This window comes from Haliotis rufescens, unplaced genomic scaffold, assembly GCF_023055435.1.
Source record: "Haliotis rufescens isolate VD_foot unplaced genomic scaffold, xgHalRufe1.0.p SCAF_137, whole genome shotgun sequence".
Lineage (NCBI taxonomy): Eukaryota > Metazoa > Mollusca > Gastropoda > Lepetellida > Haliotidae > Haliotis > Haliotis rufescens.
Genome location: NW_025963821.1, coordinates 178,950 through 196,391, shown reverse-complemented (window position 1 = coordinate 196,391; position 17,442 = coordinate 178,950). Strand labels below are relative to the sequence as shown.

General features: G+C 47.1%; 1 protein-coding gene across 8 annotated transcripts in view; it reads right to left on the bottom strand.

The window, feature by feature from the left end:
• Positions 1–16,612, bottom strand: part of LOC124124412 (serine/threonine-protein phosphatase 6 regulatory ankyrin repeat subunit B-like) — a 29,109-nt gene extending 12,497 nt beyond the window's left edge. For 4 of the 8 annotated variants that reach the window (XM_046487569.2, XM_048394987.1, XM_046487570.2 and 1 more), the window contains exons 1-2: positions 14,300–14,679; positions 13,550–13,623 (exon numbers count right to left, since the gene is read on the bottom strand). In XM_046487569.2, coding sequence (XP_046343525.2) covers positions 13,550–13,623; positions 14,300–14,307 — 82 coding nt within the window. In that variant the 5' untranslated portion in view covers positions 14,308–14,679. The other 4 variants (XM_046487572.2, XM_046487574.2, XM_048394985.1 and 1 more) reach the window with 3 other exon arrangements.
• Positions 16,613–17,442: the final 830 nt, after the last annotated feature.

The window sequence follows — 17,442 nt, the reverse complement described above, 5'->3', positions numbered from 1 at the left end:
GTACTCCTACACACTGTTCCGTTGTGTGAGCCCTGTCCTCCTACACACTGTATCCGAGGTGTGAGGGCTCTACTCCTACACACTGTACCCGAGGTGTGACGCCTGTACTTCTACAGACAGTACCCGAGTTGTTAGGTATGTACTCCTACACACTGTATCCGAGTTGTGAGCCCTGTCCTCCTACACACTGTACCCGAGGTGTGACGCCTGTACTTCTACAGACAATACCCGAGGTGTTAGGTATGTCCTCCCACACATTGTACCCGGGGTGTGAGGCCTGTACTCCTAGACACTGTTCCGTTGTGTGAGCCATGTACTCCTACACTCTGTACCCGAGGTTCGACGCCTGTACTTCTACAGGCAGTACCAGAGGTGTTAGGTATGTCCTCCTACACATTGTACCCGGGGTGTGAGGCCTGTACTTCTACAAACTGTACCCGAGGTGTGAGGCCTGTACTCCTACACACTGTACCCGAGGTGTAAGGTATGTCCTCCTACACACTGTAACCGAGGTGTAAGGCCTGTACTCATACACACTGTTCCGTTGAGTGAGCCCTGTACTCCTACACACTGTACCCGATGTGTGAGGCCTGTACTCCTACACACTGTACCCAAGGTGTGAGGCCTGTACTCCTAAACACTGTACCCGAGGTGTGAATCAAGTACATGTACTTTTACACACTGTACCCGAGGTGTGAGGCCAGTACTTCTAAACACATTACCCGATATGTAAGGCGAGTACTTCTACAAACATTACCCGATATGTAAGGCCAGCACTTCTACACACAGTACCCGAGATGTAAGGCCAGCAATTTTACACACAGTACCCGAGATGTAAGGCGAATACTTTTACACACTGCACCCGATATGTAAGGCCAGTACTTCTACACACAGTACCCGAGATGTAAGGCCAGTACTTCTACACACTGTACCCGAGATGTAAGGCTTGTACTTCTACACACTGTACCCGAGATGTAAGGCCAGTACTTCTACACACTGTACCCGAGGTGTGAGGCCTGTACTCCTACACACTGTACCCGAGGTGTGAGGCCTGTACTCCTAAACACTGTACCAGAGGTGTGAATCAAGTACATGTACTTCTACACACTGTTCCAGAGGTGTAAGGCCAGTACTTCTACATCCTGTACCCGATATGTGAGGCCAGTACTTCTACACATTGTACCCGAGATGTGACGCCTGTACTCCTACACACTGTATCCGAGGTGTGAGGCGAGTACTTCTACACACTGTACCCGAGGTGTGAGGCCAGTACTTCTAAACACATTACCCGATATGTAAGGCGAGTACTTCTACACACAGTACTCGATATGTAAGGCTTGTACTTCTACACACATTACCCGATATGTAAGGCCAGCACTTCTACACACAGTACCCGAGATGTAAGGCCAGCACTTCTACACACAGTACCCGAGATGTAAGGCGAGTACTTCTACACACAGTACTCGATATGTAAGGCTTGTACTTCTACACACATTACCCGATATGTAAGGCCAGCACTTCTACACACAGTACCCGAGATGTAAGGCCAGTACTTCTACACACTGTACCCGAGATGTAAGGCTTGTACTTCTACACACTGTACACAGACTGTAAGGCCAGTACTTCTACACACTGTACCCGAGGTGTGAGACCAGTACTTCTACACAGAGTACCGGAGGTGTGAGACCAGTACTTCTACACACTGTACCCGAGGTGTGGTACTTCTACACACAGTACCCGAGAAGTAAGGCCAGTACTTTTACACACTGTACCCGATATGTAAGGCTTGTACTTCTACACACTGTACACAGAGTGTAAGGCCAGTACTTCTACACACTGTACCCGAGGTGTGAGGCAAGTACTTCTACACTGTACCCGAGGTGTGAGGCCAGTACTTCTACACACTGTACCCGAGGTGTGAGGGAAGTACTTCTACACACTGTACCCGAGGTGTGAGGCCAGTACCTCTACACACAGTGCCCGATATGTAAGGCTTGTACTTCTACACACTGTACACAGAGTGTAAGGCCAGTACTTCTACACACTGTAACCGAGGTGTGAGGCCAGTACTTCTACACACAGTACCCGAGGTGTGAGGCTTGTTCTTCTACACACTGTACCCGAGGTGTGAGGCCAGTACTTCTACATACTGTACACAGGGTGTAAGGCCATTACTTCTACACACAGTACCCGAGGTGTGAGGCTTGTTCTTCTACACACTGTACCCGAGGTGTGAGGCTTGTTCTTCTATACACTGTACCTGAGGTGTGAGGCCAGTACTTCCACACACTGTACCCGAGATGTGAGGCCAGGACTTCTACACAATGTACCTGATATGTAAGGCGAGTACTCCTACACACAGTACTCGAGATGTAAGGCGAATACTTCTACACACTGTACCTGAGGTGTGAGGCCAGTTTTTCTACACACTGTACCCGAGGTGTAAGGCTTGTACTTCTACACACTGTACACAGGGTGTAAGGCCATTACTTCTACACACAGTACCCGATGTGTAAGGCCAGTACTTCTACACACTGTACCCGAGGTGTGGTACTTCTGCACACAGTACCCGAGAAGTAAGGCCAGTACTTTTACACACTGTACCCGATATGTAAGGCGAGTACTTCTACACACTGTACACAGGGTGTAAGGCCAGTACTTCTACACACTGTACCCGAGGTGTGAGGCCTGTACTCCTACACACTGTACCCGAGGTGTGAGGCCTGTACTCCTAAACACTGTACCAGAGGTGTGAATCAAGTACATGTACTTCTACACACTGTTCCAGAGGTGTAAGGCCAGTACTTCTACATACTGTACCCGATATGTGAGGCCAGTACTTCTACACATTGTACCCGAGGTGTGACGCCTGTACTCCTACACACTGTATCCGAGGTGTGAGGCGAGTACTTCTACACACTGTACCCGAGGTGTGAGGCCAGTACTTCTAAACACATTACCCGATATGTAAAGCGAGTACTTCTACACACAGTACTCATTATGTAATGCTTGTACTTCTACACACATTACCCGATATGTAAGGCCAGCACTTCTACACACAGTACCCGAGATGTAAGGCCATCACTTCTACACACAGTACCCGAGATGTAAGGCGAATACTTTTACACACTGTACCCGATATGTAAGGCGAATACTTCTACACACAGTACCCGAGATGTAAGGCGAGTACTTCTAGACACTGTACCTGAGGTGTGCGACCAGTACTTCTATACACTGTACCCGAGGTGTGTGACCAGTACTTCTTCACAGAGTACCGGAGGTGTGAGACCAGTACTTCTACACACTGTACCCGAGGTGTGAGACCAGTACTTCTACACACAGTACCCGAGGTGTGAGACCAGTACTTCTACACACAGTACCCGAGGTGTGAGACCAGTACTTCTACATACTGTACCCGAGGTGTGAGACCAGTACTTCTGCAAACTGTACCCGAGGTGTGAGACCAGTACTTCTACACACTGTATCCGAGGTGTGAGACCAGTACATCTACGTACTGTACCCGAGGTGTGAGACTTGTACTTCTACTCACAGTACCCTAGGTGTGAGACCAGTAATTCTACACACTGTACCCGAGACTTAAGGCGAGTACTTCTACACACTGTACACAGAATGTAAGGCCAGTACTTCTACACACTGTACCCGAGGTGTGAGGCAAGTACTTCTACACTGTACCCGAGGTGTGAGGCCAGTACTTCTACACACTGTACCCGAGGTGTGAGGGAAGTACATCTACACACTGTACCCGAGATATAAGGCCAGTACTTCTACACACTGTACCCGAGTTGTGAGGCCAGTACCTCTACACATAGTGCCCGATATGTAAGGCTTATACTTCTACACACTGTACACAGAGTGTAAGGCCAGTACTTCTACACACTGTAACCGAGGTGTGAGGCCAGTACTTCTACACACAGTACCCGAGGTGTGAGGCTTGTTCTTCTACACACTGTACCCGAGGTGTGAGGCCAGTACTTCTACATACTGTACACAGGTTGTAAGGCCATTACTTCTACACACAGTACCCGAGGTCTGAGGCTTGTTCTTCTACACACTGTACCCGAGGTGTGAGGCTTGTTCTTCTACACACTGTACCCGAGGTATGAGACCAGTACATCTACACACTGTACCCGAGGTGTGAGACTTGTACTTCTACACACAGTACCCGAGGTGTGAGACCAGTACTTCTACACACTGTACCCGAGACGTAAGGCGAGTACTTCTACACACTGTACACAGAGTGTAAGGCCAGTACTTCTACACACTGTAACCGAGGTGTGAGGCCAGTACTTCTACACACAGTACCCGAGGTGTGAGGCTTGTTATTCTACACACTGTACCCGAGGTGTGAGGCCAGTACTTCTACATACTGTACACAGGGTGTAAGGCCATTACTTCTACACACTGTACCCGAGGTGTGAGGCTTGTTCTTCTACACACTGTATCCGAGGTGTGAGGCTTGTTCTTCTACACACTGTACCTGAGGTGTGAGGCCAGTACTTCCACACACTGTACCCGAGATGTGAGGCCAGTACTTCTACACAATGTACCCGATATGTAAGGCGAGTACTCCTACACACAGTACCCGAGATGTAAGGCGAGGACTTCTACACACTGTACCTGAGGTGTGAGGCCAGTACTTCTACACACTGTACCCGAGGTGTAAGGCCAGTACTTCTACACATTGTACACAGGGTGTAAGGCCATTACTTCTACACACAGTACCCGAGATGTAAGGCCAGTACTTCTACACACTGTACCCGAGATTTAAGGCTTGTACTTCTACATACTGTACAGAGAGTGTAAGGCCAGTACTTCTACACACTGTACCCGAGATGTAAGGCTTGTACTTCTACACACTGTACACAGAGTGTAAGGCCAGTACTTCTACACACAGTACCCGAGATGTAAGGCCAGTACTTCTACACACTGTACCCGAGATGTAAGGCTTGTACTTCTACACACTGTACACAGAGTGTAAGGCCAGTACTTCTACACACTGTACCCGAGGTGTCAGGCCAGTACCTCTACACACAGTTCCCGAGATGTAAGGCCAGTACTTCTACACAATGTACCCGATATGTAAGGCCAGCACTTCTACACACTGTACCCGAGATGTAAGGCTTGTACTTCTACACACTGTACACAGAGTGTAAGGCCAGTACTTCTACACACTGTACCCGAGGTGTGAGGCAAGTACTTCTACACACAGTACCCGAGGTGTGAGGCTTGTACTTCTACACACTGTACCCGAGGTGTGAGGCCAGTACTTCTACACACAGTATCAGAGATGTTAGGCCAGTACTTCTACACAATGTACTCGATATGTAAGGCCAGGACTTCTACACACTGTACCCGAGATGTAAGGCTTGTACTTCTACATACTGTACAGAGAGTGTAAGGCCAGTACTTCTACACACTGTACCCGAGATGTAAGGCTTGTACTTCTACACACTGTACACAGAGTGTAAGGCCAGTACTTCTACACACAGTACCCGAGATGTAAGGCCAGTACTTCTACACACTGTACCCGAGATGTAAGGCTTGTACTTCTACACACTGTACACAGAGTGTAAGGCCAGTACTTCTACACACTGTACCCGAGGTGTCAGGCCAGTACCTCTACACACAGTTCCCGAGATGTAAGGCCAGTACTTCTACACAATGTACCCGATATGTAAGGCCAGCACTTCTACACACTGTACCCGAGATGTAAGGCTTGTACTTCTACACACTGTACACAGAGTGTAAGGCCAGTACTTCTACACACTGTACCCGAGGTGTGAGGCAAGTACTTCTACACACAGTACCCGAGGTGTGAGGCTTGTACTTCTACACACTGTACCCGAGGTGTGAGGCCAGTACTTCTACACACAGTATCCGAGATGTTAGGCCAGTACTTCTACACAATGTACTCGATATGTAAGGCCAGGACTTCTACACACTGTACCCAAGGTGTGAGGCCAGTACTTCTACACACAGTACCCGAGGTGTGAGGCAAGTACTTCTACACTGTACCCGAGGTGTGAGGCCAGTACTTCTACACACAGTACCCGAGGTGTGAGGCCAGTACTTCTACACACAGTACCCGAGGTGTGAGGCGAGTACTCCTACACACGGTACCCGAGGTGTGAGGCCAGTACCTCTACACACAGTGCCCGATATGTAAGGCGAGTACTTCTACACACAGTACTCGATATGTAAGGCGAGTACTTCTACACACATTACCCGATATGTAAGGCCAGCACCTCTACACACAGTACCCGAGATGTAAGGCCAGCACTTCTACACACAGTACCCGAGATGTAAGGCGAATACTTTTACACACTCTACCCGATATGTAAGGCGAGTACTTCTATACACAGTACCCGAGATTTAAGGCGAGTACTTCTACACACTGTACCCGAGATGTGAGGCTTGTACTTCTACACACTGTACCCGAGGTGTGAGGCCAGTACTTCTACACACAGTATCCGAGATGTTAGGCCAGTACTTCTACACAATGTACTCGATATGTAAGGTCAGGACTTCTACACACTGTACCCGAGGTGTGAGGCCAGTACTTCTACACACAGTACCCGAGGTGTGAGGCAAGTACTTCTACACTGTACCCGAGGTGTGAGGCCAGTACCTCTACACACAGTGCCCGATATGTAAGGCGAATACTTCTACACACAGTACTCGATATGTAAGGCGAGTACTTCTACACACATTACCCGATATGTAAGGCCAGCACTTCTACACACAGTACCCGAGATGTAAGGCCAGCACTTCTACACACAGTACCCGAGATGTAAGGCGAATACTTTTACACACTGTACCCGATATGTAAGGCAAATACTTCTATACACAGTACCCGAGATGTAAGGCGAGTACTTCTACACACTGTACCCGAGATGTAAGGCGAGTACTTCTACACACAGTACCCGAGATGTAAGGCGAGTACTTCTACACACTGTAACTGAGGTGGGAGGCCAGTACTTCTACACACAGTGCCCGAGATGTAAGGCCAGTACTTCTACACAATGTACCCGATATGTAAGGCCAGCACTTCTACACACTGTACCCGAGATGTAACGCTTGTACTTCTACACACTGTACACAGAGTGTAAGGCCAGTACTTCTACACACTGTACCCGAGGTGTGAGGGACGTACTTCTACACACAGTACCCGAGGTGTGAGGCCAGTACTTCTACACACTGTACCCGAGACTTAAGGCCAGCACTTCTACACACAGTACCCGAGATGTAAGGCCTGCACTTCTACACACAGTACCCGAGGTGTGAGGCCAGTACTTCTACACACAGTACACAGAGTGTAAGGCCAGTACTTCTACACACTGTACCCGAGGTGTGAGGCCAGTATTTCTACTCACTGTACCCGAGGTGTGAGGCCACTACTTCTACACACTGTACCCGAGGTGTGAGGCCAGTACTCCTACACACTGTACCCGAGGTGTGAGGCCAGTACCTCTACACACAGTGCCCGATATGTAAGGCTTGTACTTCTACACACAGTACCCGAGATGTAAGGCGAATACTTTTACACACTCTACCCGATATGTAAGGCGAGTACTTCTATACACAGTACCCGAGATTTAAGGCGAGTTCTTCTACACACTGTACCCGAGATGTGAGGCTTGTACTTCTACACACTGTACCCGAGGTGTGAGGCCAGTACTTCTACACACAGTATCCGAGATGTTAGGCCAGTACTTCTACACAATGTACTCGATATGTAAGCTCAGGACTTCTACACACTGTACCCGAGGGGTGAGGCCAGTACTTCTACACACAGTACCCGAGGTGTGAGGCAAGTACTTCTACACTGTACCCGAGGTGTGAGGCCAGTACTTCTACACACAGTACCCGAGGTGTGAGGCCAGAACTCCTACACACTGTACCCGAGGTGTGAGGCCAGTACCTCTACACACAGTGCCCGATATGTAAGGCGAATACTTCTACACACAGTACTCGATATGTAACGCGAGTACTTCTACACACATTACCCGATATGTAAGGCCAGCACTTCTACACACAGTACCCGAGATGTAAGGCCAGCACTTCTACACACAGTACCCAAGATGTAAGGCGAATACTTTTACACACTCTACCCGATATGTAAGGCCAGCACTTCTACACACAGTACCCGAGATGTAAGGCCTGCACTTCTACACACAGTACCCGAGGTGTGAGGCCAGTACTTCTACACACAGTACACAGAGTGTAAGGCCAGTACTTCTACACACTGTACCCGAGGTGTGAGGCCAGTACTTCTACACACTGTACCCGAGGTGTGAGGCCAGTACTTCTACACACTGTACCCGAGGTGTGAGGCCAGTACTCCTACACACTGTACCCGAGGTGTGAGGCCAGTACCTCTACACACAGTGCCCGATATGTAAGGCTTGTACTTCTACACACTGTACACAGAGTGAAGGCCAGTACTTCTACACACTGTAACCGAAGTGAGCGGCCAGTACTTCTACACACAGTACCCGAGGTGTGAGGCTTGTTCTTCTACACACTGTACCCGAGGTGTGAGGCCAGTACTTCTACACACAGTACCCGAGATGTTAGGCCAGTACTTCTACATACTGTACCCGAGGTGTGAGGCTTGTTCTTCTACACACTGTACCCGAGGTGTGAGGCTTGTTCTTCTACACACTGTACCTGAGGTCTTAGGCCAGTACTTCTACACACAGTACCCGAGGTGTGAGGCTTGTTCTTCTACACACTGTACCCGAGATGTTAGGCCAGTACTTCTACATACTGTACCCGAGGTGTGAGGCTTGTTCTTCTACACACTGTACCCGAGGTGTGAGGCTTGTTCTTCTACACACTGTACCCGAGGTGTGAGGCTTGTTCTTCTACACACTGTACCCGAGATGTAAGGCCAGTACTTCTACACACTGTACCCGAGATGTAAGGCTTGTACTTCTACACACTGTACACAGAGTGTAAGGCCAGTACTTCTACACACTGTACCCGAGGTGTCAGGCCAGTACCTCTACACACAGTGCCCGAGATGTAAGGCCAGTACTTCTACACAATGTACCCGATATGTAAGGCCAGCACTTCTACACACTGTACCCGAGATGTAAGGCCAGTACTTCTACACACTGTACCCGAGGTGTGAGGCAAGTACTTCTACACACAGTACCCGAGGTGTGAGGCCAGTACTTCTACACACTGTACCCGAGACGTAAGGCCAGCACTTCTACACACTGTACCCGACATGTAAGGCCTGCACTTCTACACACAGTACCCGAGGTGTGAGGCCAGTACTTCTACACACAGTACACAGAGTGTAAGGCCAGTACTTCTACACACAGTACCCGAGGTGTGAGGCCAGTACTTCTACACACAGTACCAGAGGTGTGAGGCCAGTACTTCTACACACTGTACCCGATATGTGACGCCAGTACTCCTACACACTGTACCCGAGGTGTGAGGCCAGTACCTCTACACACAGTGCCCGATATGTAAGGCTTGTACTTCTACACACTGTACACAGAGTGTAAGGCCAGTACTTCTACACACTGTACCTGAGGTGTTAGGCCAGTACTTCTACACACAGTACCCGAGGTGTGAGGCTTGTTCTTCTACACACTCTACCCGAGATGTTAGGTCAGTACTTCTACATACTGTACCCGAGGTGTAAGGCCAGTACTTCTACACACTGTACCCGAGGTGTGAGGCCAGTACCTCTACACACAGTACCCGAGGTGTGAGGCTTGTTCTTCTACACACTGTACCTGAGGTGTGAGGCCAGTACTTCTACACACAGTACCCAAGGTGTGAGGCCAGTACTTCCACACACAGTACTCGAGGTGTGAGGCCATTACCTCTACACACTGTACCCGAGGTGTGAGGCTAGTACTTCTACATACTGTACCCGAGGTGTAAGGCCAGTACTTCTACACACAGTACCCGAGGTGTGAGGCCAGTACCTCTACACACTGTACCCGAGGTGTGAGGCTAGTACTTCTACACACTGTACCCGAGGTGTAAGGCCAGTACTTCTACACACTGTACCCGAGATGTTAGGCCAGTACTTCTACATACTGTACCCGAGGTGTGAGGCTTGTTCTTCTACACACTGTACCCGAGGTGTGAGGCTTGTTCTTCTACACACTGTACCTGAGGTGTGAGGCCAGTACTTCCACACACTGTACCCGAGATGTGAGGCCATTACTTCTACACACTGTACCCGAGGTGTGAGGCAAGTACTTCTACACACTGCAACCCGAGGTGTGAGGCAAGTACTTCTACACACTGTACATGAGGTGTGAGGCTAGTACTTCTACACACTGTACCTGAGGTGTGAGGCCAGTACTTCTACACACAGTACCCGAGGTCTGAGGCCAGTACCTCTACACACTGTACCCGAGGTGTGAGGCTAGTACTTCTACACACTGCAACCCGAGGTGTGAGGCAAGTACTTCTACACACTGTACCCGAGGTGTGAGGCCAGTACTTCTACACACTGTACCCGAGATGTTAGGCCAGTACTTCTACACAATGTACCCGATATGTAAGGCCAGCACTTCTACACAATGTACCCGAGGTGTGAGGGAAGTACTTCTACACACTGTACCCGGGGTGTGAGGCCAGTACTTCTACACACTGTACCCGAGATGTTAGGCCAGTACTTCTACATACTGTACCCGAGGTGTGAGGCTTGTTCTTCTACACACTGTACCCGAGGTGTGTGGCTTGTTCTTCTCCACACTGTACCCGAGGTGTTAGGCCAGTACTTCCACACACTGTACCCGAGGTGTTAGGCCAGTACTTCTACACACTGTACCCGAGGTGTGAGGCCTGTACTTCTACACACAGTACCTGAGGTGTGAGGCCAGTACTTCTACACACTGTACCCGAGGTGTGAGGCTTGTTCTTCTACACACTGTACCCGAGGTGTGAGGCCTGTACTTCTACACATAGTACCTGAGGTGTGAGGCCAGTACTTCCACACACTGTACCCGAGATGTTAGGCCAGTACTTCTACACAATGTACCCGATATGTAAGGCCAGGACTTCTACACAATGTACCCGAGGTGTGAGGGAAGTACTTCTACACACTGTACCCGGGGTGTGAGGCCAGTACTTCTACACACTGTACCCGAGGTGTGAGGGAAGTACTTCTACACACTGTACCCGGGGTGTGAGGCCTGTACTTCATGACACTATCCCCGCAGATAAGGCGAGTACTTCTACACACAATCCCCGATTATAAGGCGAGTACTTCTACACACTATCCCCGATTATAAGGCGAGTACTTCTACACACTATCCCCGATTATAAGGCGAGTACTTCTACACACTATCCCTGATTATAAGGCGAGTACTTCTACACACTATCCCCGATTATAAGGCGAGTACTTCTACACACTATCCCCGATTATAAGGCGAGTACTTCTACACACTATCCCCGATTATAAGGCGAGTACTTCTACACACTATCCCCGCAGATAAGGCGACTACTTCTACACACTATCCCCGCATATATGGCGAGTACTTCTACACACTATTCCCGCATATATGGCGAGTACTTCTACACACTATCCCTGATTATAAGGCCAGTACTTCTACATACTATCCCCGATTATAAGGCGAGTACTTCTACACACTATCCCCGATTATAAGGCGAGTACTTCTACACACTATCCCCGCATATATGGCGAGTACTTCTACACACTATCCCCTCAGATAAGGCGAGTACTTCTACACACTATCCCCGCATATATGGCGAGTACTTCTACACACTATCCCCGCATATATGGCGAGTACTTCTACACACTATCCCCGCATATATGGCGAGTACTTCTACACACTGTACAAGGGGTGTGAGGCCTGTACTTCTACACACTATCCCCGATTATAAGGCCAGTACTTCTACACACTGTACACGGGATGTGAGGCCAGTACTTCTGCACACTCCTACGAGAAGTCTGATGAATATTTGCAATATAATTATTAAATCAACACCTAAAATGACGCTCATACTTTCATTCAGCGTTCAAAGGTTCACCCAGCGTGGCCTTCTGTGGAGGTTTCTACTGCTATAGGTTCACCCAGTGTGGCCTTCTGTGGAGGTTTCTACTACTATAGGTTCAACCAGTGTGGCCTTCTGTGGAGGTTTCTACTGCTATAGGTTCACCCAGTGTGGCCTTCTGTGGAGGTTTCTACTGCTATAGGTTCACCCAGTGTGGCCTTCTGTGGAGGTTTCTACTGCTATAGGTTCACCCAGTGTGGCCTTCTGTGGAGGTTTCTACTGCTATAGGTTCACCCAGTGTGGCCTTCTGTGGAGGTTTCTACTGCTATAGGTTCACCCAGTGTGACCTTCTGTGGAGGTGTCTACTGCTATAGGTTCACCCAGTGTGGCCTTCTGTGGAGGTTTCTACTGCTATAGGTTCACCCAGTGTGGCCTTCTATGGAGGTTTCTACAGCTATAGGTTCACCCAGTGTTGCCTTCTGTGGAGGTTTCTACTGCTATAGGTCAACCCAGTGTGGCCTTCTGTGGAGGTTTCTACTGCTTTAGGTCAACCCAGTGTGGCCTTCTGTGGAGGTTTCTACTGCTATAGGTCAACCCAGTGTGACCTTCTGTGGAGGTTTCTACTGCTATAGGTTCACCCAGTGTGGCCTTCTGTGGAGGTTTCTACTGCTATAGGTTCACCCAGTGTGGCCTTCTGTGGAGGTTTCTACTGCTATAGGTCAACCCTCACTTGCCAGGATACACACAGGAACATAAGGTTAATGACGATGTGATGTGTGTAATCCCCACGCACTTCAGTTGAATCCCCCGAGTCAGGCTGCTTATATTATCCGTATTTCTAACCTACTCAAACTCTAACCTGAAACTACATATTGCACATGACACACGACAAACCTAGAAACATAATCGGGGCGAACCGGGATTCGAACCCACAATCATAGGTTTCTGGCATGTCCAAGGGACGCAACTCTGCACAGCGAATCGCGGCGCCTTAGATGACTAGGCCCCGTGCCCCCCACTGACATATTTAACTGGAACATGTAAAGAAGCCCGGCAGTTTTCACAGAGCGATGCTCCAAAGTCTATGACATTAAACCAAACCATTTGTTTGGTTCTGTGAACAAAGGAACACACGAGCCATGACTCTCGTGTTATTCACGTGAGGTAAGTATGATGTTCCGCTGGTAATAAGGAAGTTACAACAGCTGTGTCACTATTAAAATGCATTCATGTGATGAATAACGCTCATGGGCGTATGACTGACATCTCGTCCAATGGAATCCCGGAATATCATGTACTCTCAATGTTTTCAAGTATTGCAATCGTTCCAATGCCCCTCCCAGTATACAACGTATGCTTTGCACTTAAACTATGATCTAAGCTTTTACATAAAATAAAACTTCCATGACATTGATACATCGATTAGGACACCTATATTAAAACATATATATAGTTTACACGTCGTTTCATTTATCGTCAGTTACATCACATGTAAGAATGCTTCATATACATTTTAGGAGATTAATGTACTCACATGTTAACACGAGAACTGCCCAAAGCCACATTGTTGCTGACAAGACTACCACATTCTTCTCCGGCATCATGCGTCTGAAAACAACAAACATTAGAAAAGTAAAACTCAGTTTTCTCTCAACGGGTGGCGTTGGGCACGCCAGAAACCTATAATTGTGGGTTCGAATCCAGATTCGCCCCGATTATGTTTGTAGGTTTGTCAGCACCATACCTGTGCTCTTGAGTTTCACCGAAGTGGTAAACGTCTGAGACCTGACTCACTTTGGGCTTCGGGCTTTTCATCACCACTTTTCTTGTCAGTGGAGTCAATTGCTGTCTGTTCAGGCAAATACCGTAAACTACGGTTATAACGAACACGCTTATATCGAACTGACGGATATAACGAACTTACTTTTTTGGTCCCGACTATTTGCTGTAGTTATGATGTGTATAAGTTTATAACGAACTACGGTTATAATGAACTAAAATTAAGTTCGTTATTACCGTACTCTACTGTATTATGTTGTTTGTCAAGCATACAGCGTCTAGATCTAGAAACAAAGGACAGCACGCGGCAGCTCAGATGCCTCCTATATTGAAAGGATCATCATTTTTTTTACCATAAGGACAACAATAGCTAAAAAGCAATGAATGCTGAATATGGATATTAAAGAGACGTCACTGTAACAAGCAGATATCCCAGGTGAGGGTTTATTAAGTAGGATACAATCACAAACACATAAATGTGCCCAAACACATGCGAGAAACTTACCCCAGCATGGAGGTCGGTGTTAAGCTGTGTCACACATCTCAGGCAATAGCGTGTTTAATGATTCTCATGTATTCCCTCTTAACAGGAAGAAGATGACATCGTGTCTGTTAGTACGCAAATCACTACACCAGAAAGTGACTTTAGAAATCATCTAGTGAATATATTTCTTTTTTTTATATATAAATTAAGTACCGGGGTTCATGTTGTAAGCAGTAGGAATGTATTTGACATTTCTGTATATTTACACTGGTGGAAACAACAAATATACTTGTTTTCAAAGAACTGTTATCAACAATTCCCTGCAGCCAAAGCAGACAGAGCGTACCATAACACACCTGATCTTCTTTCATCCGTCGTCAGTAAACCCACGAGCACGGGTATGATGCTGACAAACCTAGAAACATAATCGCGGCGAACCGGGATTCGAACCCACAATCATAGGTTTCTGGCGTGCCCAAGGGACGCAACTCTGCACAGCGAATCGCGGCGCCTTAGACGACTTGGCCACCCGTGCCCCCCTTTTCACTTTCTGATGACCTGTTTGGTGAGCGATACGTAGATGTATATCATGCCATACATTATTAAAGCCAAACCAAACTTTTACACTGTTAACACTAGCTGTGATCTATTTCCCTATTCGTATACTATGTATTGTTTGTCTGTCTGCTGTGTATAGGCGGGCTCGTCTTCCGTACTGTTTACACACAACGTGATAAATAGTCACCTATGGTTGTCAAAGCTTATGCAGGCTGCCCAAACCAGTTTGTCTACTTCTAATACACATGCAGTGTTCACTCATTTTTGTCCACATCTTTGCAAATGTAACTTAGGTAAGGAGAAATCAAATTTAAAATTACCCAATGGGCATCTAGAATACATAACGAACGGTAAAAAAAACATACCTAATGTGTTTGTTCACACATGTTCAAGTTACAAATACAGCCTTGTGAAAACGCAGGTGACGAAATACTATGCTCGGCAGTGTTTTAGAATAGTGTATTTTCTTCATTCATAACATGTATGCTCCATATTTAACCATACCAAAAGTCACAAACAACCCGAACAAGATAAGGGCCTATCCGTTACGACGGTTGCTATCTTCAGTACACGGTGTGTACATTCCCAGCAACAAGATAAGGGCGTATCCGTTATGACGGTTGCTATCTTCAGTACACGGTATGAACATTCCCAGCAGCCAGTAACGGGCGTTGAGGATAAACAGTGTCTGCTCCATGTTGTTATGATAGTAGTACCCGGAAGAAGTGAACCGACTCGTACACTGAAACATGTCAAGCGTGTTTTTAATATGCCGCGTGTTTCGGCGACGATCTATCAGGGCCCTGATCGTGGATAATATAGTAGAGGGCGGTCTGACGCCCGAAATACGAAAATGAACTCAAGGGACGGCCCATTTTGGTTTATTATAACAGTTGTTCGTTATAAGCATATATACAGCATAAATACAGCAAATTGCCAGGACCCAAAAATAAATTCGTTATATCCATCAGTTCGTCATAAGCGTGTTCGTTATAACCGTATAACCGTATGTTTTTTGTGAGCAAATAGATGTCACGTGACCTAGCGCAAGCTCACCTCAGCTCAATCGAGCAGCTGTTTTCTCTCAGCTTTCAATAAATTTGAATTATTTTACAATGTCATATTTAAACTTGGCTCGGGGTATAAAACCTTACCACGCATAAAACCCCATGTACCCCGAGTGATCCTGCTACAACTTCTAATGTTGTCGGTCACGGTAAGCCAGTTACGATAGACATTCCTTCCGAATCTGTATGAGATGACATGTCAAAAACGTCAACCGAAAAAATGACGACGAATGACATAAGCTACTCACCAACATAATACACAATGCTACGCCCTGTGATGCACATGTCTTCTATATCAGCCTACCTATCAGGTGACCTCCCTTTTGTCATCTACATAACATTGGCTTTGTGGTGTCACTGCATGAACAACCGCACATCTAGGCCACATGTATATTGCGCTATGCTATACTATACAGTCACGCGATATATACTATTCAACACGTGAAACCAAACAATATGACGACGAATGACATAAAATGCTTACCAACATCACAGGAGAACATGATGTGTGTGTTTCTGTATCCCATTAAGGCTGTCGAACAGGACCCCCTTGTATCATACATACACCAGGGTGCATGTAGGCTGTCGAACAGGACCCCCTTGTATCATACATACACCAGTGTGCATGTAGGCTGTCGAACAGGACCCCCTTGTATCATACATACACCAGGGTGAATGTAGGCTCTATGCTATGTCACAGCATGACTAACTTCTCAATCAGGTCACGTGTACCTTCGCTAGCTGTATATATACTAGATATGTAGCTATACACTATTCAACTTGTGATAGGGAATCTGAGATTAGGAGCCTTCTCATAGTCTATTCAGCACATATTTACGTCCTGCTTGCCTATATTAGCTGCATATATTTACCCATGCCTGCCTATACCAGCTTGTATATAGTAACATCATATATTTACCCTTTGCTTACCTATACAAGAAACACATATTTACCCCCCCTCGCGATTCTATATACTAGCAGCCTACATGTATATTTATCCCCTGCTTGCCTATACTAAACGTATACATTTACCTTCTGCTTCCTATAGCAACATCATATATTTACCCCTCGCTTGCCTATACTAAACGTATACATTTACCTTCTGCTTCCTATGGCAACATCATATATTAACCCCCTGCTTCCCTATACTAAACGTATACATTTACCTTCTGCTTCCTATAGCAACATCATATATTTACCCCCTGCTTGCCTACACCACCAACACATATTTACGCCCACAATTGCATATACTAGCAGCATATATTTACTTCCTGCTTGCCTATACTAGCAGCACATATTTAACCCCTATGATTGCATATACTAGCAGCATATATTTACGTCCTGCTTGCCTATAGTAACATCATATATTTACCTCCCGCTTGCTTATATTAGCAGCACATATTTACCCACTGCTTGCCTATACTGGCAGCATATATTTACCCCCTGCATGCCTATACAAGCAGCATATATTTACCCCTGCAAGCCTATACTAGCAGCATAATGTCACCTATTTACCCCTGCTTACCTATACTAGCAGCA